Source organism: Crocuta crocuta, unplaced genomic scaffold (genome assembly GCF_008692635.1).
Source record: "Crocuta crocuta isolate KB4526 unplaced genomic scaffold, BGI_CrCroc_1.0 scaffold72, whole genome shotgun sequence".
NCBI classification, from domain to species: Eukaryota; Metazoa; Chordata; class Mammalia; order Carnivora; family Hyaenidae; genus Crocuta; species Crocuta crocuta.
Window position 1 is genome coordinate 3,175,286 of NW_027529427.1, and position 23,471 is coordinate 3,198,756.

Below are 23,471 nucleotides of genomic sequence, written 5' to 3' on the forward strand. Positions count from 1 at the left end.
TCCTGTCTGCAAAGTAGTGATGCTAATGGTATTTGGCAGGCACACAGGTAGAGTGTTCATGGGGCCCAATGAAGTAGTGCCTACAGAAGTGCTGGGCACATTGCAAAGCATTCTGTGTTGGAAGGGTTATCACCAGCTTTGTGCTTCTCCAGCACTTGGCAAATCAACCACTGAGCTCAGCGCCTGCATCTAGGGGGTGCCTACAATGTTGAACCATAGAAACATCATGAGTATTTCTTTTTCATTAAATGTTTAAAGCTGTACACTGTTAGACTTGGACAATACTTTCCAAGGCATTTATTCCAGTTCTTTTTTTATGATTTGTTAAGTGGATCTGGAGCAGTGCACAGTCTAGGGCTAATGATCCCCCACCTCTGAGTCAACCTGAATAGTCTTCCCAGTGCCCTGTGGATGATGAGATTTTCCATTCTGTCTGATGGGAAGAGATGCTATTTTCAGTCCTCTTAGAAGGTTCTTTCTCCAGGCTCGGCTAGTTCCCTCACACCCGTGCAGCCAAATGCTCACAGGGGACCATCTGCAGATCTCTAGGACTCCTTGTGAAGCTCTCCTCTGGGCTATCCTGTCCTGTGGACTCCAGTTGCCTTGGCCTCCCCCATACTTCCAGCTCTGTCTCTTCAGCTCAGGGGGCTGACTGGCCCCACTGGTCTCCCCTTCCTGCCCCTTGGCTGAGAACCCCTCTCAAGGCAGTGAGTTCCCCAGGAGCCATCTTGCTTGTTACCTGTCTCCTAGGAACTTTGTTGCCTGATAGCCAGTATCCTGAAAGCCATGGTCTCAGTCCATTGAGGCTGCTATAAGGGAATACCATGGACAGAATGGCTTATAAACAAGACAGATTTCTTTCTCAGAGTTCTGGAGACTGGAAGTCTGAGACCAGGGTGCTGTTGTGGTCAGGTGAAGTACCGCTTCCTCATTCAGAGCTGGTACTTCCTCACTGTGTTCTCGTGTGGCAGAAGGGGCTCCACCCTCATGATTGGATCAGCTCCAAAGGCCCCGCCTTCTAATACCATCATATTGGGCATTAAGTATTTCAAAATACAAATTTTGGGGGAACACAAACATTCAGACCACAGCAGTCATTATTTCATGGTTTTTTGTTTTTGTCTGGGTGTTGTGTTGTTTCATCTGTCTTATTCCAGCATGGTGGGGAGTGGGTATTCCCTAGTTCTCTCTTTAGAGATGAAGAACCTAAGAGGGAGAGTGACCTGCTTGAAGTCACACAGCTCCTTGGTGTCAGCAAGGACCAGGACCCAGGTCACTCAGACGTTATTGTGTTTCTGCTGTGGACAAGGAACACAGGGTTCGGCATCTGCTCTCCAGAAGTCGAGAGCCAGCTGGGGAGACAGACAAGTGAGCCAAGAATTAGAGAAGAACATGATAAACTTCATGACACAGGTATTTGTTCACAGGGTACTGAAGAAGGATGACAAGAAGTCAGCAGCCAGGGAAGTTTTTCTGGGCAAGTTGATACTTAAGCCTAGTGGTGAAGGAGAAGGAGGAATAGCTCAGATGAAAAGAGAGGGAAGAAGCTTCAGGAACAGGTACAGTGCTCAGGCATGGAGGCAAGGGAGCAGGTCCTTTGTCTTGTGAGCTTAGTGTCCGTGGTGCTGTGCCATGCCACCTGTGTTTTATTGTGAGTATATGTCTGGATCCATCTCCCAAGAGTCCCTGAAGTCTGGGAAATCTCTTTCCAAGGTAAGTTGGTCAGGTCTTTCAGCCTGACATGACTGTGTGGGGTCTTGGTCAGTGTTGTGGAGCGGATGTTACCTTGATGTTTCTGGTGAGACTCTCCTCCACCTTTTACATTTTTCCTGGAACCGGATGATATTGCTTTCAGTGATTTAGAGTACCCTACCCCCCACATCAAGAAACAGTCAAAAGGTATCCTGGGCCCATTGGTCCCTCTAAAGACACACCATAAGTGCCTAGTCCTTTTAGCCCATTTCTCTAAGTGACCTCTACCAGATGCATTGCCAGGGTGAGGGTGAAGAACTGCGTGAAGGTTCTCAGCTAACCTTCTGCCAGAACAAAGCCCTGATGCAATTGCTGAGTTATTAATCTGTTGAATATAGGCATTCCTGGTCTCTGCCAAGGCTGGGTTCTCAGGTGCCTTTGCAGTTGGTGCAGACAGGGAGGGAAGCTGTTCAGCCAGACAGAGTCTGGGGTTTTAGCTTTACTCTCCAACCCCATTTATTTCTACCAAGACTGTTACCTTATGGCTGTTCTGTCCCAGCCAGGGCTCCTCCAGTGGTAGCAACTGCCATATCAATATTGGTTTCCCCTGAAATTTATCATTCATTCATTCATTCATTCATTCATTCATTCATAGATAGGAAACAGTTTGGATGGCATCCTGCCTTCATGGAGATCATGCTTTGGTAGGGCACCTGGACAGTAATCAAATAATCACTCAAATAAATGTAAAATTACAACTGCAATAAGTGCTATGAAGGAGAGGAATTTGGGCCCATGAAATACTGTGTAGGTAGGACTCAACCTTGTCTGGAAGCTAGGAAGGACTTTCTTTAGGAAGTGATGATTGAGGGAGGCACCAAGTGTGAACAGAGTTGGGGAGGGGGTAGGGAGTAGATGCAGAGTGTTGAGCACTCAGCATGTTGGGAAAACAGCAAGAGGGCCAGCAGTTGGGTGTGATGAGCAAGGGACTGTGGGGACTCCTATGGGGTCCTGTGGGCTCTTTATCATTAGAGCAATATAACCGTTGAAGGCTTTTTCATAGGGAGGTAATATGATCAGATTTTTGCTTGAGAAAGATCATTCTGGTTCCAGTGCATTGAGTGAATAGAGGTGGATGAGGGTAGGGTCGCCAGATAAAATAATAGGATACCTACTTAAGTTGAAATTTCAGATAAATGATGAATGCTTTTTCAGTATAAAGTATATCTCAGATATTACATGGGACCATACTTATACTGAAAATGGTTCACTCTTTATCTGAGATTCAAGTTTAACTGGACATCTTGAATTTTTGTGTGTTAAGCTGGTAACCCTAAGCAGGAAAAGACATGAGGAGGCCAGTTATTTCAGTAGTTGAAGGCTTCCCAGACTAGAAAAGTAGAGGTAGAAACAGAGAGAAGTGGACAAAGAAGAAATACCCTGGTGGGTCTGAGTCTGCCATTCCAAGACATCTGGAAGACAGAGTCCATGAGCTTCCCTTCTGTTTGGAAACTTTAATTTCCACGCACATGCCGTTGAAAGACACATGGTGATGGGTATGATTAGCACATTGCAATCTCAGTGCAGGACACATGCCTGGTCAGCACCTGCCCCAAATGACCTGTGAGATGTGTTGTGGGACTGCATGAGGGGGTCGTTGCTCTGTCCCCATCTGTCCAGGCTCAAAGACTCCTGAGGGATGAGCTCTTTGCATTGCAGTGACCAATGTGTGCAGAGAGATTTGGCAGGAGGCTCAAGAATTTAATGACAATGGAGGCATGATTATAAGTGGCACACTGTTTTCCCCCAGGATAACTCACATTTTAGCAAACAACACAGTAGAATAGAACAATAAAAAACACAGGCTTTGCTAGGGAATTCACAAACTCCAGTTATTACTTGGTTTACACTATCTTTGTGCTCCAAGGAAGTCAGGCCATGTAACCCTTCTTCAATTCAGCTTGAACTTTTCTACTTTTTTGTTTGCCTAGAATGTCTTTGCCTGCATCCGTTCAAGCCTTACTCATTCAAACTATTCATAAGGTAATGTTAATAGAAGTGTAATCAAACAAGATAAAGCATGTGTAGAAAATAAAATAAATGCCCATCACTAGGGAAATGACTAAACAAATTAGGATTCACGTCTGCTGTATAATATTACACATTCATTAAGGTAGTTCTATGTGAACTGACCTGGAAAGATAATATATCTGTAATATATGGCTAAGTGAAACAGGCAGATTGTAGAACCAGAAATGAAATAGGATCATAGTTGCATTTAGAAAGGAATGTGTATGGAAAAAGTTAGGATGAAACATACTCCAAATTGTTAATAGAGATTTCCTCTGGAAAGGATGATGGGATTCAGTTGAAAATGAAATGAAACTGTTCACATTTAGTTAACATACTTTTATGGCTTGGGTTTGCTTGTTTACTAGAATTGTGTTAATTTTATAATTGAAATAAAATCAAAATACATCAAAAAATTTGTTAGAAGAAATAAATAAGCTGTGGTTATGTTTTAGTTGTTAGATTGGGACGTTCTTCCCCTCCCTGTAACTTATTGTATTAAATAACAAAATAATAACAAGAGAAAGTTACCTTTCTGTTAAAGCTCAACAAAAATGCTACTTCTGAGATGAAACATGTTTCTGATTCCTCAACTGGATGTGCTGTCTCCTTTCATTGAACGTTCAGATACTTTGTATTGCTTTTGTGGCATTTAACCCTGTCTACATTGTATTTCATACCTGTTTTACTACCTCTGTAGATTTAAGCCACTGGATGGATACTGTGATAGAGAAGAAAATCAGCTTTCAAGCTAGAAGATCTGGATGTTAGCCCTTGTTCTGGTTTTCTAGTGCAGCATGACAAATGAGCTCAAACTTAGTAGCTGAAAACATAGTCGCTTTTTATTTTCTTATGAATTTATGGTTAGAAGCTTGAGCAGAACTGACATGGGTAAATTTTCCATGCCATGTGGTATTGAGTTGGGTTAGTTGGTAGAATTTAGCTGGGGGTGGATCTGGACAGGAAGGTCCCAGAAGACTTCCTTCATATGCCTGATGTGTGGCCAGGCAGCTGAAAGGCCGGGTTCAGCCTAAGCCCTTTGTCTTTCTGAGCCCTCTTACCTTACCATGGACTTCTTCCTGGTGGCTCTGGATGTCCAGAGACAAAGGCACACCAAAACAGAAGCTGCCCATCCTCTAAAGGATGCAACTGGCAGAATGCCCCTTCTGCTGTACTGGTTAAAGCAACTACAGAGCCCACTCAGATTTAAGAGGGTGGGAACATAATAGCACTTCTTGAAAGGAAAATTTGTATAAGAAATTTGTGGCCACCTTTAATCCATCACAGCTTTGCTACAAGTGCAGCCTCCATGTCTCAATGACTACATCTATAAATTAGAAAGAACAAGAGCTGTAATGTATATAAAAGCATGCTGTGTATTATAAAAAGCTATGTGTAATATATCTATATATCTATATATCTATATATCTATATATATCTCAATAATTATCTTGGCACTAATTCTATATATTAGTCAAGGCAGGTACTTGCTAGAGGTTTAGTACTTTGAAAACAGACTCATTTATCAGAAATTTCCCAAGAGGAACTCACAAAGAGAGTGATGGGCATGGTGTAGTTGTGGAGTACAGGCTTTGACTAGGTTGACATGAGTTAAATCCAAGCTGTCACTTAGTTACTATCTGTGTGACCTTTGTTGGCTCAGTGCACCTTTCTGAGCCTTAATTTCCTCATCATAGTATGAGAGTAGTATTGTTTACTGATTATTGTTTATTGTTTTCTGTGTGTATTGGAGCTAATTTGTGTGGAGCACTTAGTATGGTGACTGTCACATAGTAGGTCTTCTGTTTCTCTTAAGATGATGTAACGAAGTCATGTAGCAAATTTGGGCTTCTTGCTGGTTTCTCTGCACTGGTTACTCTGTTCTCACAGATGACTGAGAGAGGATGGAGAGCCCACACCCTTGTGAAAGTAGCCAGGAAGGGAAGGGCTCCCCTTGTTTCTCCCAGTCTCCTCTTTCCAGAGTGTCCCCCACTGGGGGTTTGGTGTACCATGCAGCTGTGGTTGTAGTCTTTCTTCTCTTGGTTGGATGCGGCCTCCTTTTTAGGCCTGTGGCTTTGCCTTTTGTAGATGTATGAGATCAAATCAGAAGGCAGCATTGCGAAGAAGTTCAACGAGCTTCTGCAGAAGCTGAGCTCACCCCTGAAACCCAGAGTTCCAGACCACAGTAACAACAAGATGAAAAATCTCTCTTACCCATTCTCCAGGGAGAAGATGTATCTGTAAGTATGGGAGCTGTCGGGGTAGGGATGTGGCAGGGGATGGGAAGGGAAATCAAACACCACTCAGTGCTTCAGCTCCCACAGCCAGTGTCCCAGTGCCTGAGAGATAGGGCTTCGAAGAGGTATGCTTTCTTGGTGAAGTGTTCCCTGCCTCTGCTTTCGGAATCCCCTTCCCTAAGTGAGATTATCCTAAAGAGCTCCCCAACATGTGTCCAGTGGCTTCTGGGGCACCTGCCATTTTAGTCATGTTGCACAATGGATGGCAAACTGTGGAGCACACAGCTATAAACTTGGGGTTCAGTGAGAAAATGGTCAGATACCTTTTTGCCTTCTGGGGGGAAATCATTCTGCCCAGTTTCTAGTCTAATAGGTTTCAACAGATAGTGATAAACCAGAGAGAAGGAGGTCAAAGCTTCTGGATTTTTGTATTCCCATCTGCATACTAATGTACTCATCGACTTTGAGAAGACCCCTGCCCAGACCCCACCTAGGGAGGGGGGGAATAAGAACTCTTCACAGGGATGGTCATTTGGTAAACCTTTGGAAGAATGAGTCATGGTTGGGAAGTGAGAGATGGAGCAGGCAAGCATGAGTTCTGTTGTAGATGCTGATGGGAGAATGAGAGAGTGTCAGGAGTGAGAGAGGAAAAGCAAAGCCCAGGGAGAGGTAGACAAGAAGAATCTGTCCCTTTCGGGGAGATGACATTCCCAAAGCTGTGTTTCTGCTGTTCATTGGACAACATCTCCTACCCGTCTTTGCCGTGTTAGATAATAATTCTACACATGTGTATTTACTGTTCCTTTTGCACATATTTCCCCATTGAATCCTTATTCTCATGATACTGGTCCCAATTCTGGTTCCAATTCTAGTCACCAATTCCAATGTGTGTGGGGTCTTCCCATCAACCAAGGAATTCTTTGACATCAGCTGGGTGTCCTACAATTCCACACAGTTCTGACCCTACCTACCCAGGGATAGGATCACATTTCCCAGGTTGAGGGCTTAGTGTGACAAGACTGCCCTCCACCTCAGATGCCAATCAAAGGTCCAGGGTGTTCCCTGTGCTTCTGACTGGCTTGCTGTAGACCAGAGGTTCCCATGACCTCCTCTTTGGGTTTGATTAATTTGCTAAAGGAGCTCACAGAACTCAGAAAACTGGTTTACTTGCTAGATTATTGATTTATTACAAAGAGTACAAATCAATGGCCAGATGAAGACATATATAAAGTGAGATTCTGAACGAAGGTGCTTGTGTTGTTGTAGAGCTTGGGGCCCACCGTGGGGGCACTTGGAAGAGTTCTGGTTCCCCAACCTGAATACTCTCCAAGCCCTTTCCTTTCAGGTTTTTCTGAAGGCTTCCTTATGCAGGCATGGTTGATTAAATCATGGACCATTGGCGACTGATTCAACCTCTAATCCCTCTCACCTCCCCAAAAATCAGGGGTGGGACTGAAAGTTCTACCCTCTATTCAAGGTTGGTTCCTCTGGCAATCAGCTCTCCCTCCCCTGCCTCCCTTCCATCTTTAGAGGATTTCTGGAAGTCACCTTATTGATAAAAGCCAAGTTGTGACTGAGAGAGGCTTGTTATGAATAACAAGACATATATTTCTTCTTTATGGCTCTGAAAGTGATTTCAGAAGCTGAGGACAGGAGACCAAGTATATGACAGAAGATGTTCCCATTGCTCTTATTACTCAGAAAATTCCAAGGGTTTTGGGAGCTATGAGTCATGAGCCCTGGATAACGACTAAAAGATGTATTTATCATAAGTCGCAATGTCACCCTGCCTCGTGAGGTGGCCATTCAGATATAACTGTCTCTTATAGAGGGGAAACCAAGGCCCAGGGTCTGTTCAGATTCACACAGCATTAAGTGGCTGAACTGGGACTGCATGCTGGTGCTGACATCTGAACTGCCATCTCCCATGCATCTCCATTCGTTCAGTGCCTGAGACCCTTCAAATCCAGTTCCTAGACACCTCCATCTGGAAGAATCTTCTGTTCTTCCCACCCCAGATATGCTCTCCATCCTCTGAGTTTTCAGAGCAATGGTCTACGTACTATCATGTTCTGCTCTTCATCAGCTACTAGGAAACATTTACGCCCAGGCGACTGAGCTCCAGGGGGAGCCTGTTCCAGGCTTCTGTGCCCTGAGCACAGTCAGCTCTACATAGGGGTTCTTTTTAGCGAAAAGGTCATTATGTGACGTGGAGAACAGACACCGACCTTGCATAATTAGGAGTTTGGTAGCTAAGTGATGTGACAGTAGTGACAACATTAAATGAAGGTTTGAAAAACAAAGACTTACCATTGCAGCACCAGGAAACTATACTCTTTTTGGTGATGGTTTTATTTTTTACTCTCTGTGTCCATACACAGAAACCCTTTCTATAGACTTTCGTGTTTGAAACATATCATAGTATAATATTTTCCTATCACAGTCTAACATTTTCTATTTAGGATGTTCTCATAATTATAATTTTCAGGGACTGCATGATAATCCACCCTGTAGAATTTTGAGTTACATTTTATGTCCACTATCCTTATCGTCAGTAACTTTGCAATGAACATTTTTATTTATGAAACTTTTTTCTTCTATTGAATTTATATTTCCTAGGATTCCTTTCTGTGATCAGTCCTCACAATTACTAGGTCAAAAAAATTATAAATGCTGTATGTGCGAGCATGTGTGAGTATGTGTGTCTCACACATCTTGCTGTATTGCTTTCTTTCTTTTTTTTTTTTTTTTACAAATAGTTTGTCAAATTAGTTTCCACATAACACTCAGTGCTCATCCCCACAAGTGTCCTCCTCCATGCCCATCCCTCCTCCCCCCCACATCCATCAGGCCTCAGTTTTTGTCAGCATTCAAGAGTCTCTCATGGTTTGCCTCTCTCCCTTTCCCCCACCATTTCCGCCCTTCTTCTCCCCCTTGTTCCTCCATCAAGTTCCTCCTAATCCTAATATTGCTTTCTAAAGGTTTGCTCTGGGCCTGGGGTGACAGTGGTCTCAGGACAAGGGTCATAAAATGAGTTGACCTTCTGTTTTCTCGGTGTCTCCAGGTACAACATCCAGGACAAGGACACCTTCTTTGATAATGCCACCCGTAGCCGCATTGTAAGTATGTAGGTCAACTACGGGTGGTGGGTTCTGGAAATAAGGGGAAGGCTGAGTACCCAGTGTGGCAGGCCATCTCTTGCTCTTCCTACTGCCTCCCATCAGCCTTTGCTTGGGGTTGCCTAGCAATCAAGAGGAGTATCCTGGAGCTTCCCAATCTTAGGGGCAAATAGCTGCTCTCACTCACACGCTGTGAAGAGTCTCTTCTCTTTAGGATTCTCCACCTTGGCATGTCTTGGAATCACAAAAACAGGAAATGTCCAAGCTGGTGGGTCTCTCAGCTAATCAGGTGACCCCCTTGATCGACTGTTGAGGAAACTGAGGCTCTGAGAAGCAGTGGATTGAAAACAATTCATACAGATCACTAGTGTCTGAATGAGGACCCATTGCTGGGCTACTGTGTTGTGCATTTATATCACAGGGGATGCTAGAACTAGCCAGTTTGTTCAAGAGTAAAATTCTCAGCCCATTCTATAGAAAGCCAAAATTCATGACTGTAGCCTTTTGAAATCAAGTTTTTGAACTTTGCAGGCTGATGGATTCTGATGAAAATTTGTACGTGGCCTGTGCCCTTGTGGCCTCCATCCGAGCTGTGGCTTATCTCCATGTGCTGGTCCATTTATTCTGTCTGCCTAGAGAGCATTCAGAGTATGGACAAGAGGAGAAAAAGAGAGGCCTGGAGAGCTGCTCACTTATTCTTGCCACAGTGGAAACAATGGCAGTGTATTTCCACTGGTTCTTAGGAAAGAACTGAAGTTTCAACAGAGGAGGACCAGAAGGACTTCCAAGTCAGTAGGGCAATAAGAAGGATAAGAAGCAACAGGTGGTTAGAGGAAGCTACAGAACATTTCCAAGGCACACTGAAAACGTGGCCTTGACCCTTTGCTTGCAGGTTGGGCAAGAACACATCTCAGGTCCCTTAGCCTAGTGTTGTAGGAAAGTTTCAAACAGGCATATGATTTATCATCCTATGGAAGAAGGCATAAACAGCCCATTTTTTTTGATTGATGCTGTTACAAGCTGTTTAAATCTCCCTGTGGCTTGGGTCTCATGTCTCTTGGGGGAGTTATAGGGTGTTGTGAAGATTACCAAATAATTGCAAAGTCCTTGTAAAATAATACAATGCCATATAAATTCTGTTCCTAATTATTATTGCTGTTGAATTACTGCACAGTATTTTAAGTGAATTAAACATTCTTGGGCCCCATACTGCTGGAAGTTATTTATTTTCCACTCACTCTCGGTCTGTGACTGGAGTATGGGGGTGTGAATGATGATGGAGGAACACATTTGTCCCATTCAGCTCTCATTCTGGAAGCTTCTCCCTTCCCCCAGTCCACCCTGCATAGTGAGAAGACTCTGAGTTTTGTCTTGGTGTCTACTCTGCCCTGGACTTTTGTCTGAGGAACTGGCTCATATCTGTATACGGCATCTCTGTGCCCCTTCTTTGTAGCTGTCCTAGCACCCCAAGTCTTTGTCCCAGAGAAGACTTCCTTCCTGGACACCTCTTTATAGCCTGGCACAGGCTTGGGACCCTTTGGAGGGCACGAGCTGGCCAGCAGGTGTACCCGTGTTACTGTTTCCTCTGCAGCCTGCCCTCGCGTGTGAGAGTTCCCCTCAAGCCCCACATCCAGGGCTCTGTTGGCCTATTTTGGCATGCAATCATCACTGGGCCGGGAGCGTGGTATGTGCCCCAGAAGTACTCCGAGACATGGGGTCTTGAGCAAGTGTCTGACTGAGGAGGTAGGATGAGGACTCAGGAAAAAAACAGAGAAATAATAGTAACAATGAGCAAGATGTAGGTGGCCCTTTATAAGTTTAGAAAGCACTTTCATGGTTTCTTAGAACAGTTCTGTGTGTCAGCTCCATTACAGAGAAGGCCATGGACTGTCAGGGCCTCAGGGAGATCGCTCAGGACCTCCATTGGCTAGGAGCCAGGCCTAGAATTGGATTTGGCGGCCTGTTCATCCTGGGCTCTCCCCACTGTGGCGCTACTCAGGGTTGGTGGACAGGACACCCTCCTCTTCTCCTTCCTTGTACATTCTGGCCCTGGCAATCCCTCCCAAGCCCTCCAGAGGCACGTGGGTCTGGGTTCTCTGGTGTGTTTTCCTTACCTTCTGTAACTGCAGTCCATTTACAGTCTTTATTTATGTTTTCAGGGTGGGGCGAAGGGGAGAGTGTGTGTGTGAGGGGCTTAGGTTCTTTGCTTCCTCAAAACACTCAAGTTTGAGTGGGTTTGACATGCAGTGCACAAGCTTGGCACATGCTTGGCTTCCCCCTGTCTGGAAGTGGGTCCAGCTGCTTGGTCCACTAGCTGCCTGGTCCACCAGCTGCCTGGTCCACCGCCTGCCCCCTTGGGTGTGGTGGCACACATGGTCACAGCGCTCACAGCCCTGCTCTTGTCCGTTTTAGGTGCATGAGATCCTGAAGCGCACAGCCTGTTCTCGGGCCAACAACACGATGGGTAAGGATCCCCTCCACCACCCACGGGCCCGGTGCTGATGGGCTGCCACAGTGCCAGAGCTGTCCTCTCTGCGGCTCACCGTGGGGATTGCTCACTGTGGAGGGGGCTCACTGCCGGGACAGCAAAGAACAAAACAAACAGGTGCCCCCACAGAGGGGGTGAGGCTGCTTGCACTCACAACAGGGATCCTGTTTGGTCTCTGGGAAAAGCAGTGACCCCTCTTGTGGGGGCAGGGGGGCAGCAGTCCCCAGATTGCTGTGCCTTCTCCAAGACCTTCATCCCTGTCTCTGCAACCTATATAAGGTTTTAATAATCACCCAAACACAGCAGGTTTGTTTATTTATTTATTTATTTTTAAGAAGAAAGGCATTGGGGCGCCTGGGTGGCTTAGTCGGTTAAGCATCCGACTTTCACTTAGGTCATGATCTCACGGTTCGTGGGTTCGAGCCCCGCGTCGGGCTCTGTGCTGACTGCCAGCTCAGAGCCTGGAGCCTATTTCAGAGTCTGTATCTCCCTCTCTCTCTGACCCTCCCCTGCTCATGCTCTCGCTCGCTCTCTCTCCTAGAAATAAATAAAATAAAAATAAAAAAAAAAAAGAAGAAAGGCATTTCAGAGGCCCTTTAGTGCAGCTTCCTCCCTTTATGTGTGAAGGAGCTGACCTCCCAAAGGGTGAGTGACTTTCTGGACGTCACACGTTCTTCTGAAGGTGAGGCTCCATAGTTCAGCATTCCTATCACTGAAAGTGGCTGAATCTGTTCCCTTGGTGATTTGCTTTTGAAACTTGAGGGTATTAGTCTTTGCAGTAGGAATGTCAGCATTAGGTAGCCCATAGGGCTGGCTGACTGATGCTGGCAGATTTTGCAGAAAACACACAAAATAGCTGAGGTGGAGATGGGACCTGACGAGCACAAGCATGCGTTCTTTCTGCAGGAATCACTCTACAGGCCGGAGCTCTTTCCAAAGGTGCTACCAGCACTCAGAATGGCTTTTGAAACCTTTGAGAGAAATCCCTTCAGAATACACTCTGGGCTGGTAAATCTTTGGCTTTTGAGGCAGACTTGAGTTTAAAAAGAGTCCAGTCATTTAGAGGCAGGTCTAGTGAATAATGTAGCCAGTCAAGCCAAGGAATCACAACAGTGCTAATGATAATAAAGCTAACATTGGAGAGTTTTGTGGGAGGACTCATAAGCTGCCTTAGTACCAAGGGAGTGGTACAGTAGAAGGGACCAGAACAGGTTTTATGTAGTGATAGTGCCTTTAGTATAGTGCAGAACTTCTCAGGGGGCAATTTATGTATGATGGGTTGTGTTGATATATTCATCTTGCTACAAAATCTCAAATAACACTCCAGTTTTTAAAAGTCAGGTCTTATATATGATGTTGTTTGTCTGGAACGTGGTGCTGATGAACTCTACATCCTGAAGCCATGGAATTCACTTTCTTCTCAAGTGCACATGGCACATTCTCCAAGATAGATCACATACTGGGACATAAAGCAGCCCTCAATAAATATAAAAGAATTGAGATCATACCATGCACACTTTCAGATCACAATGTTATGAAACTTGAAATCAATCACAGGAAGAAGTCTGGAAAACCTCCAAAAACATGGAGGTTAAAGAACATCCTACTAAAGAACTAATGGACCAATCAGGCAATTAGAGAAGAAATTAAAAAATATATGGAAACAAATTAAAATGAAAATACAATAATCCAAACTCTATGGGATGTGGCAAAGACAGTCCTAAGAGGAAAGTACATTGCATTCCAGACCTATTTCAAGAAATTAGAAAAAGCACAAGTACAAAATCTAACAGCTCACCTAAAGGAACTAGAAGGAGAGCAACAAGAGTACCTCAAACCCAGTAGGAGAAGAGAAATAATAAAAATCAGGGCAGAAATAAACAATATAGAAACCAAAGAAACAGTTGAATAGATCAATGAAACCAAGAGTTGGTTTTTTGAAAAAATAAAATTGACAAACCTCTAGCCAGGCTTCTCAAAAAGAAAAGAGAGAGCACCCAAATAGACAAAATCATGAATGAAAAAGGACTTATTACAACCAACCCCTCAGAAGTACAAGCAATTATTAGGGAGTACTATGAAAAATTATATGCCAGCAACCTAGACAACTTGGAAGAAATGGACAAATTCCTAAACACACACTCACTACCAAAATTCACACGGGAAGAGATAGAAAATCTGAACAGACCCATAACTGTGAGGAAATGGAGTCAGTTATCAAAAGTCTCCCAACAAATAAGAGCCCTCGGCCAGATGGCTTCCCTGGGGAATTCTACCAGACATTTAAAACAGAATTAATACCTATTCTTCTCAAACTACTCTAAAAAATAGAAATCGAAGGAAAACTTCCATTCTCATCTTATGAAGCCAGCATCACTTTGATTCCCAAGCCAGACAGAGACCCAGCAAAAAAAGAGAACTACAGGCCAATATCCCTGATGAATACGGATGCAAAAATCCTCAACAAGATCCTTGGAAATCGAATTCAACAGCAGATAAAAAGAATTATCCACCAAGACCAAGTGGGATTCATTCCTGGGTTACAGGGCTGATTCAATATTTGCAAATCAATCAATGTGATACATTCCATCAACAAAAGAAAAGATAAAAATCATATCCTGTCAATAGATGGAGAAAAAACATTTGACAAAATACAGCATCCCTTCTTAATAAAGACCCTCTAGAAAGTCAGGATAGAAGGAACTTACTTAAACATCATAAAAGCCATCTATGAGAAGCCCTCAGCTAACATCATCCTCAACGGGGAAAAACTGAGAGCTTCCCCCCTGAGATCAGGAACATGACAGGGATGTCCACTCTCACCACTGTTGTTTAACATAGTGCTGGAAGTCCTAACATCAGCCATCAGACAACAAAAGGCATCAGAATTGGTAAAGAAGAAGTCAAACTTACACTTTTTGCAGACAACATGATACTCGACATAGAAAACCCGACAGACTCCACCAGAAGCCTACTAGAACTGATCCAAGAATTCATCAAAGTTGCAGGGTACAAAAACAACGTACAGAGGCCAGGACATTAATTAGCCCAGCTTGATTCCATGGAAGGACTGAAGCCCTCACTTGGAGCAGCCATTTTTCCTTGATTACAAGGACAACCAGAAGAGTCAAGAGATCTTAGAATGTATTTTATATTTTCTCATGACTTCTATCAGAATTCTTTTTTTAAATGTTTTTTATTTATTTCTGAGAGAGAGAGAGACAGTGTGAGCAGGGGAAGGTCAGATAGAGAGGGAGACACAGAATCTGAAACAGGCTCCAGGCTCTGAGCTAGCTGTCAGCACAGAGCCCAGTGTGGGACTTGAACCCATGAACCCATGACCTGAGCTGAAGCCGGACGTTTAACCAACTGAGCCACCCAGGCGCCCCCCAGAATTCTTGAATTTACCTCACTTCTTGACCAGTTCACTCCTCACTTCCATTAATCTGCCTTTTATCCTGTTATGCCGTCCCCAATTTGACCAAATCTGCTCCCTCAGATGTCACAGGTGACTTCCAGTGTCCCACATTTCATGGCATTTTTCTTAGTCTTCCTCTTCCTTAACCTCCTACATCCTTCCATACCTTCTGTATGGACCTCCATCCTCTGAGAGTTGATATCCAGGAAGATGCTACTGCTGTACTAATCTGTGACCATTCTTTTTTTTTTTTTTTTTTTTTATTTTTTTTTTTTTTTTTTTTGGTAATATTTATTTTTTATTTTGAGAGAGAGAGAGAGAGCAAGAGTGTGTGTGTGAGCAGGGGAGGGGCAGAAAGAGAGGGATAGAGAGAATCCCAAGCAGGCTCTGGACTGACATCGCAGAGCCCCACATAGGGTTTGATCCCGTGAACTGTGAGATTGTGACCTGAGCCGAGGTCAAGCGATGGACGCTTAATGATTGAGCCACCCAGGTTGCCCCTCTGTTGCCATTCTATTGCTGCTTCATAGACCGTACTTTCTCTGGTTTTTCTTCCTTCTAGATTTAGATGTTTTCTACTCCATATTCCCTTGGCCTCCTTACTTTTCTCTCTATAAGATGATTAGGAACCATGTATTTTTACTTCTCACTTCTTTCACCAATTCTAGCCCAACATTTCCAACTGCCAGATGGATATCTCCACTGAGATGCTCACCAGAATCTTAAAATCGTGTCCATTTCTATATAATTTCCCCTCCTTCCCTCTCTCCCCTGCTTCTCTTCCTGTTACTATGACCACAGTCTTCTCTGTTTTTGCTCACATGGTTCCCTTCACCTGAATGTCCTCCCCCTATCTCCCACATGCCCGTCCCCAGACCGAACACAGCTGTCCCATGGGCTCTTCCAATGCCCTATCCTTGGAACTCCCACTAAAATCAGTCTCTTTCTTGCTGATTGCTATGTCTATGGACTAGGCTCCCAAATAGTCCTTCAGGTGTGTTGAATCATTTCTTATGCTCCTGTGCACCTAGCTGTCTGCTTTGCACATTTTACTCTGTGAATTTGATTTAGGAAATTAATTAAACGTGGCTAGCCTATTAGCCATACAGTTGCTGGTAATTGTAGCTGTGACAAATAATGTCTCTGCAACTCAGTTTCCTTGGGTGTACAATGGGATTATAACATCTATCTTGCAGTCTTTGAGAAGATTGAGGACAAAGCTGTTTGTCTTGTAGACTAGGAAGTCCTTGAAAACTGAAGTTTATTTTGAGAGACCATCTCTAGGTTGTCAAAAGGCCTTTAGGATCCTCTACTTTAACACTGAAGTGTTTGTTTGTTTTTTCCTTTGAGGCTCTGAGTTTTTTGATGATGTCTCAGATCAAACCTCTTAAGAATTTTGTTGCTGTTGAGTAGTTTTCAAAAATTTCTTTCTTTTTTGACATTCAGAAAACATATTTTGAGCACCTTCTCTGTGTCAAATGATGTTATAGAAGCTGAGAGATACCAAGATGAATTTGACCTAATTTCTAGCCTTGAGAGCTCTTAGTTTAGCTGTACAGACAGTTATATAAATAAATACTTATGAGCTAATCTGCTAGGTACGACTATAGAGACAGTTACAGAGTGCAGTGGGAACACAGAGGTAGAAGCAAATAGCTTCCATGTGTGTGTCTAAGCATCAACAGAAATTATCCAGTATTCACTTCATAGCTCAGGGCAAAGTTGTCATGTCACTAATTCTGCAAATGGGGACAGAGAGGGCATGTGACTTGTCTAGGGTCACATACTGAGTCACTGTCAGAAATGGGTCTAGAAGTTGGGTCTCTTTGCTTCAAATCCTATTTCCACCACCTACGGGATGCTGTGATCTACAGGTGGAATTAGGTTGAATCTTTAAAGTCTGTTACTACAGAAGCAGTAGCTATCTGGCCACTGATATATAGGCGCTTGAATTGGAAGGAAGAGCCTACCTTCTTTTAACATATGTTGAACCTTAGGTCCTAAAACACCAAGGTACTTCTGCTAGGCCTTTGGCAGGGAAACATGGAGAAGTGAGTTCAAGTTCTGCCTCTACTAAATTGGGTTAGATTTTGGTAGACTATTGTGTTCATTAGCCTCAGTTTTCCTGTACTTACAAAATGATGAAAATGAAGGAAAACTGAAGCTAACATATTATAAAGCCTCTTCCTCATTCTATAAGCAACTCACTATACAAATAAATTTTAAAACCCCATTGTTGCTTTCTGTACTTTAAGCATGGGCATTATGAAAATCAAGTGATGAATTATTTTTTCTCTAGATTCTCAGAACAAAATGTCTAACTACACACTCATCGTCTTCATGCAGATGCTCTGAATGAACCTTAAGCACAACATTAACCAAAAAAAAAAAAATACAGATTTCCCTTTGCGGGGACAACCCAGCTCCCATCCATGTACCCCAAATTTCAGTGAACTCTATCTAGTTCTTAATTTCTCAATCCAGAAACTGTAACAAAGTGCTGTTGGGTTGATCTTATGAATATCTATCAAATAGGCACAATTTGACTCTTTACAGACATTATCCTACTGTATATCAACTGTGTTTTTACTTGAATTTACTATCCCAACCACTAAGAGGTCTTCTTAACCCTAGTTTTACCCATTTTTAACCCATAACATAAAATTAACAGCCTGTATGAGCTTCTTAAAATGTATATCTGATTATTTCCACTGGTCCATTTGGAATGACAAAATAGATCCACATTTCCCATAGATAAAATCCAAACTTCTTAATAGTTACCTATTGTTATGAACTTGGTGTTTGTTCATCAGATCAGTTCAGATCTGATCCTCCCCCGATCCATACGTTGAAGCCCTAACCCCCATCTAATAGGCTGTTAGTTCAACAGTAGCTGCCGATGATTTACTAGCTTTGTAACAAGGGACATGTCACCGAACGTCTCTGCTTCCCAGCAGAAGAGAAGCCCCAGGCTGATTTTCAACTTGTTTGTCTTCTGTGCTGGAAAGTCAAGTTCCCCTTAAGCTCTTTGGCCAATGTACCATCTTACTTAGAAGATCAGAAAAAACGAGGAATGTAATGACACTCAGAGGCCTCAAGATAATATGGCCGTTTGAGCCATGGGGTACATTTTTATTTTATTGCCCTTCTCTCTGGTTTTATAGAGAAGCACAAATGACTAGAATTGACTTAGATTCCTCCAGAGGAATTTGCCTCATAAAAAGAAGAGAACAAGGGAGAACAGGACAGTGCTTAGAATGGTATTGCAAGGTGTTTTTCTCGATCCTTCACCCCCGGAATTACTTTTTGTTTGGTCATTACTGTGGCCAGTTTACAAAGCTTTCTTCCCTTTGCCATTGTACTTAATTACAAAGGGAATTAGAAGATGGCAAAAATAAGAAAGATTAGAATCGAAGATGGAAAATATACTAAAGACAATAGCAAGTCAGACACACTCCTGTTCATTTAATATTATCACTTCTTTCTTTGTAGAAAAAACATTTTTTTTTGGAGAGCCTAGTTTTGCAAAGCATGAAGTTGTGTATGAGTTGCATGTATGGAATTATTTATATTCCTGTCTTGTTCCACAAAATTTCTGAGGTAGCTTACAAGAAAAACAATAAAACAGCATAATATAAATAAAGAAATAAGAACCAGGAAAAACACAAATTAAAATAGAATGTCAAAGCAAGGGGGAAAAATGGAATACAAATATTTAAACCTTAAGGCTCTGTAGTTCCTACAGTTGGGCTGCAAATTTGACCTTGAACCAAAGTGAAAGGGGAATATGGTTAGTGGTTTAGCTTTTAATGTCCTCAGCAACATCTTTTTCTAAAATCTCTCATACTATTCTCTGCTTTTTTATGTAGAATAGATCAAGGTATATCCTCTATATAAATGCATATGTAACTTTTTTTGGATGGTTCAGGATCATCAGTAAGAACAGAAGTTTTTAGGGTGGCTCAGTTGGTTGAGCATCTTCAGCTCAGGTCATGATCTCACAGTTTGTGAATTCAAGATCTGTGTTGGGCTCTGTGCTGACAGTTCAGAGCCTGGAGCCTGCTTCAGATTCTCTGTCTCCCTACCTCTGCTCCTCCCATGCTCAGGTTCTGTGTCTCTCTTTCTCTCTCAAAACTAAACAAACATTGAAAAAATTTTTTAAAAAACCCATAAGTTTTTAAAATGTTTTCTTGAGGATTACCAAAGTATTTATTGTTAGGTTTGGTTGTCCCATACTCTCAGATATCTTGAATTTTTGACTCTGGTAACCTCCTTCTGAATTCTGCTCTTTCAGTTTTACTTTGCTGTTTGGGAGACAGAAAAAGAAGCTTATTAGAATTTGGAGCAAAGAGAGAAAATACATTGAGGGAGGGTCTGAGTATTCTGCTGTGGTTATGGCACGCAACCTTAGGGAATGGGTTTTGTGAGATCGAGGTACTTTTTCTTCCTTCTGGGCTCTCTGTTGTGACAACTGAGATAAGCAAATAAAAGCTCTCTGAACACATAAGGTATTACTGTAGCCAGAATAATAAGGACCCCTTGCACATGTGCACTTTCACACTTATTTCTCATATGATCCTTGAAGCCACTGTCCAAAGTAGGGTCAGCAAGTATTACCTAACTTCACAGCCGAGAGACTAACAGGGTGCCCAAGGTCAGGGGTTAAGAGCCAGATTTAGAACCCAGGTTCCTGGCTCTTCTTCAGTTCTCTTTAAATTAATTAATTAAATTAAGTTCACTTAAATTAATGAATAAATAGATGTGGTTATCTGGGAAAGGTTTCTCAGTGGAAGTGGAAGCTGAGGTCTTCCCAGTGTAACATCCATTCACTCACTCAACAGATATTTATTGAGCATCTACCATGTGTCATTCATATTCTAAAATTAAGGAATGAGTAGTGAATCAGCCAGACACAACAGACACAAATTACTGCTCTTATGGGTCTTAGATATGAGGTAATATTTGAGAAGAGGAAATAAGCTGCCATGTGGCTGTCTGGCAAGAGAGATACATGCAAGGAGGGCAGATAATACAAAAGACATGACAGGAGCCACTCCAGAGAATCAGGGTCCCAACAGGAACAAGTGACACACTCAAAGTGGGATAATTTAAGGTAGAAATACTGAAATACCATTTACAAAGGTGTGGACAGGTAGTTGGGGATGCCAGGAATTCACAGCAGTAAAGCTGTTCCTAGCTCTAGATCCATGAGGTGAGAGAGAGGTTACTGGAACGTGGATGGATGGAACTAGGTAGAGGAGACTCATTGGGACAAGCAGGTGACTGTTCATGGAGGAGGTCAGGGGTCCCACTTTCCACTGGCCTGCTGAACCCAGTGGAAAACCAGAGATCAAGGGAGCTCATTCATGTCAGATGGAGGAGGGGAGAGTGTGTATCTAGAAGGAGAAGAAGGAAGATCGGCACACACACCCAGCAAGACTGGAGAAGCAGGTAGCATTTCAGCTCTGGGATAAGCAAATTGAGAAACTTAGGTCAAGTCACATTTCCTCACTGGGCCCCTTTCTTTCCTTGTAACATAAAGAGGAACCCCACATTCGAGCCCCGTGTCGGGCTCTGTGCTGACTGCCAGCTCGGAGCCTGGAGCCTGTTTCAGAGTCTGTGTCCCCCTCTCTCTCTGACCCTTCCCTGCTCACGCTGTCTCTCTCTCTCGCCTAGAAATAAATAAAACATTAAAAACTTTAAAAAAAAAAAAAGAGGAACCCCACAGTGTGCTTGAAGCTTCTAATTCCAGGTCCAACATTTCATAGACTTTGATTCAAAGGAGTAACGTGGTCTCCTTTCCATAAGAGCCAGCTAGACTTAGAGAGGGGACCTGCTCGCCTATAAATTCGCAGTGAGAAGGTTCTGGGCCATACCCAGGACTTGAGGTGGCATGATGTTTATGGACCTCAAAGACCATGGGAGAAGACAGTGAAGGGGAAGTGAGTACAGGGAGGATTCAGGACCACTGGTTAGCATGATAGGGAGAAAAGATTGCATACCTACATCGTTCCTTTGCCCACAGCCCTGGGTGACATTACTTGGGTGTGGCCACACTCCAAAGGCATCCAGGTCCCCTGGTGTACCTCGGAAACCCCTGGCTCTCCAAATCCCAAGCTGGATTTGCTGGGTCAGACTGTGGAGGGGGGACAGGGCTCCAAGAGCTGCATTTCTAACAAGCTACCGAGGTGATTCTTAAGAACTCTAAAGTTAGATAAAGATGACTGTGGGCTGGCTGCCACAGGCTTCTTGACCTGTTCACATCCAGGAATTGGAAAGAATCGTGCAGAATGCTCTGTCCCCTGGGGATTTGGCCACTGGTTTTCTGACGTACCCTATGACAACCAAGTCATCCTCGTGAAAGGCCTAATTGTTGCTGTTACTTTTCTAACATTTGTCATATGGACATTTAGCATTCAGTCTCTTTTGTGCAGTAAGGCCTTGTGGACTTTCTTTTTTTCCCCTTTGGCGGAAGGATAAGCAGGAGAGTCAAAACAAGCATAATAAGGTAAAGAAAGGGTTACTGACCTTAAAAAAGTATGGGTGGATTGGCATTTGGTGATGGTCTAGTTTATAATTGCGAGGGTTTCTTCTGTGCCTTCTGTAAACTTCTTTCCCTCTTATTCACTCCTGGAAGTGGAGGATTATGGACGAATATGCACACAGTGTTCAGAGAGCAAATATTTTCATGAGTTTGGCTTCTGCATGGTGCTGGTAGTGTGTGAGCAGGCTTGGCCTGGTGAAACTTGGTGCCTCCTTAGCACCATGATGCCTCCTTAATCAACATAATGTAAGATCATGTGTCAGGACTGCAAATTCACCCTATCTTGCAATGCCTTTTTTAAAAAATTGAAGTGTTGGGGCATCTGGGTGGCTCAGTTGGTTAAGCGCTGGGTGGGTCAGTCGATTAAGTGGCTGACTTCAGCTCAGGTCATGATCTCACAGTTCGTGAGTATGAGCTCCACTTTGGGCTCTGTGCTGACAGCTCAAAGCCTGGAGCCTGCTTCAGATTCTGTCTCCCTCTCTCTCTGCCCCTCCCCAGCTTGCACTCTGTCTCTGTCTCAAAAATAAAATAAAAAGTTAAAAAAATTGAAGTGTAATTAACATACAGTATTCTATTAGTTTCAAGTGTACAACATTGTGATTCAACAGTTGTGCACATTGTCCAGTGCTCCCCATAAGTGTAGTTGCATCTGCACCATACAACATTACTGCAGTATTACTGGCTATATGCCTTTAAAGCACACTTTACTGTGGAGAGAAACGCAAGCCCCCTTGACCACGTCAGAGGGAGAGAGAGACACCTTTTCTACTCCTTTCGTATGGAAGTTATTGCTGCCTTTTCATGGACAGAAAATTACAGATTGATGGAACTACATTTTCATAGACATTTTGGTGTCAGGGCATTTCAACAAATGTACACTTTGGGCCTCTCTCCTCCCCACTCAGGAGATGATGTCTTAATTATTTTGACCGAAGCCAGACCGTGTTGTGTGTTGTAAACATCTGGTTTATCATTCATCCAGCTGAACTGGTTTATATTTTGTTAGAAGAAAAGGCTTGGGATTAAAGGCATTTAAGTAATTAAGCACACGTCAAGACAATTTGGTGATGGGTAAATATAGTCTCTGTTAAATGCACCGTCTGGGGCCTCTGGTTTAGATTTACGTCCGGCTGGAGTAGGGGATGAAAGCAGAATGCCGGGAGGACTGGTCCCTGTTCTGGGGGGAATCAAAACCAAATGGGTTTTCAAGAGTTCAGCCCCATCCCTCTAAGTACCTGTCCCACTGGATGAAAGTTTGCTTTGAGTTTGGCCTGGAGGGAATTGAGCCGCCGTCCCTATCACCCAGCGGCACTCATAGATTTAACAAGGCTCTCTTTGGGAGGCCGACCGTAAACTGTGCTTTGGTTGATCCTTTGTGTCCAGGAAACCAGCGATGTCTTGGAAGCTAAACACTAGGCCTCGGGTTTTGTGCTCTGAGTGTGTGTTTTAGGTACCAGTCCTGGGTCCTGAGCCTACCCTGCTCTGTTCTTTGGCCCTGACCCTCTGGATGATGCCAGGGGTCAGGCTGTGAAGAGCGTGGTTGGCATTGGGCAGAGGGGAAGCGCAAGCCCCTTCCTTTAGGGATCATAGTTCTTAGAGCAAGAAGTATGAAGAACCTAGTGACTCAAAGGGACTGTAGGGAGTCAGTGAGGGGGTCCTCAGTGAGCTGTGCTGTGTTTGAGCTGAGACACTGCTTCTCTCTGTGGGGAGAAGGAAAGGACAGTGTCCTCTGTGCTTCCTCCTTCTTGCTGGCCCCACTTCTGGGGGCATTGGGATGAGTGATTGTCTCTCTCTCTCTCTCTCTCTCTGTCTCCCTGGATCTAGAGCAGAGAGGAAAGACTAGATGTGATCCCAAAGAAGAAAGCTTTGCCATTATGGCCAGATGGAATGGTGCATGATGGAA

General features: G+C 43.6%; 1 protein-coding gene across 1 annotated transcript in view; it reads left to right on the top strand.

Moving 5' to 3' along the window:
- The window catches only part of ANO2 (anoctamin 2), a 328,305-nt gene that overhangs the window by 75,785 nt on the left and 229,049 nt on the right, over positions 1–23,471 (top strand). The window contains exons 6-8 of the mRNA XM_077759020.1: positions 5,851–6,002; positions 9,064–9,118; positions 11,531–11,582. Of these exons, the coding sequence (XP_077615146.1) occupies positions 5,851–6,002; positions 9,064–9,118; positions 11,531–11,582 (259 nt within the window). The remainder of the gene's footprint in view (positions 1–5,850; positions 6,003–9,063; positions 9,119–11,530; positions 11,583–23,471) is intronic.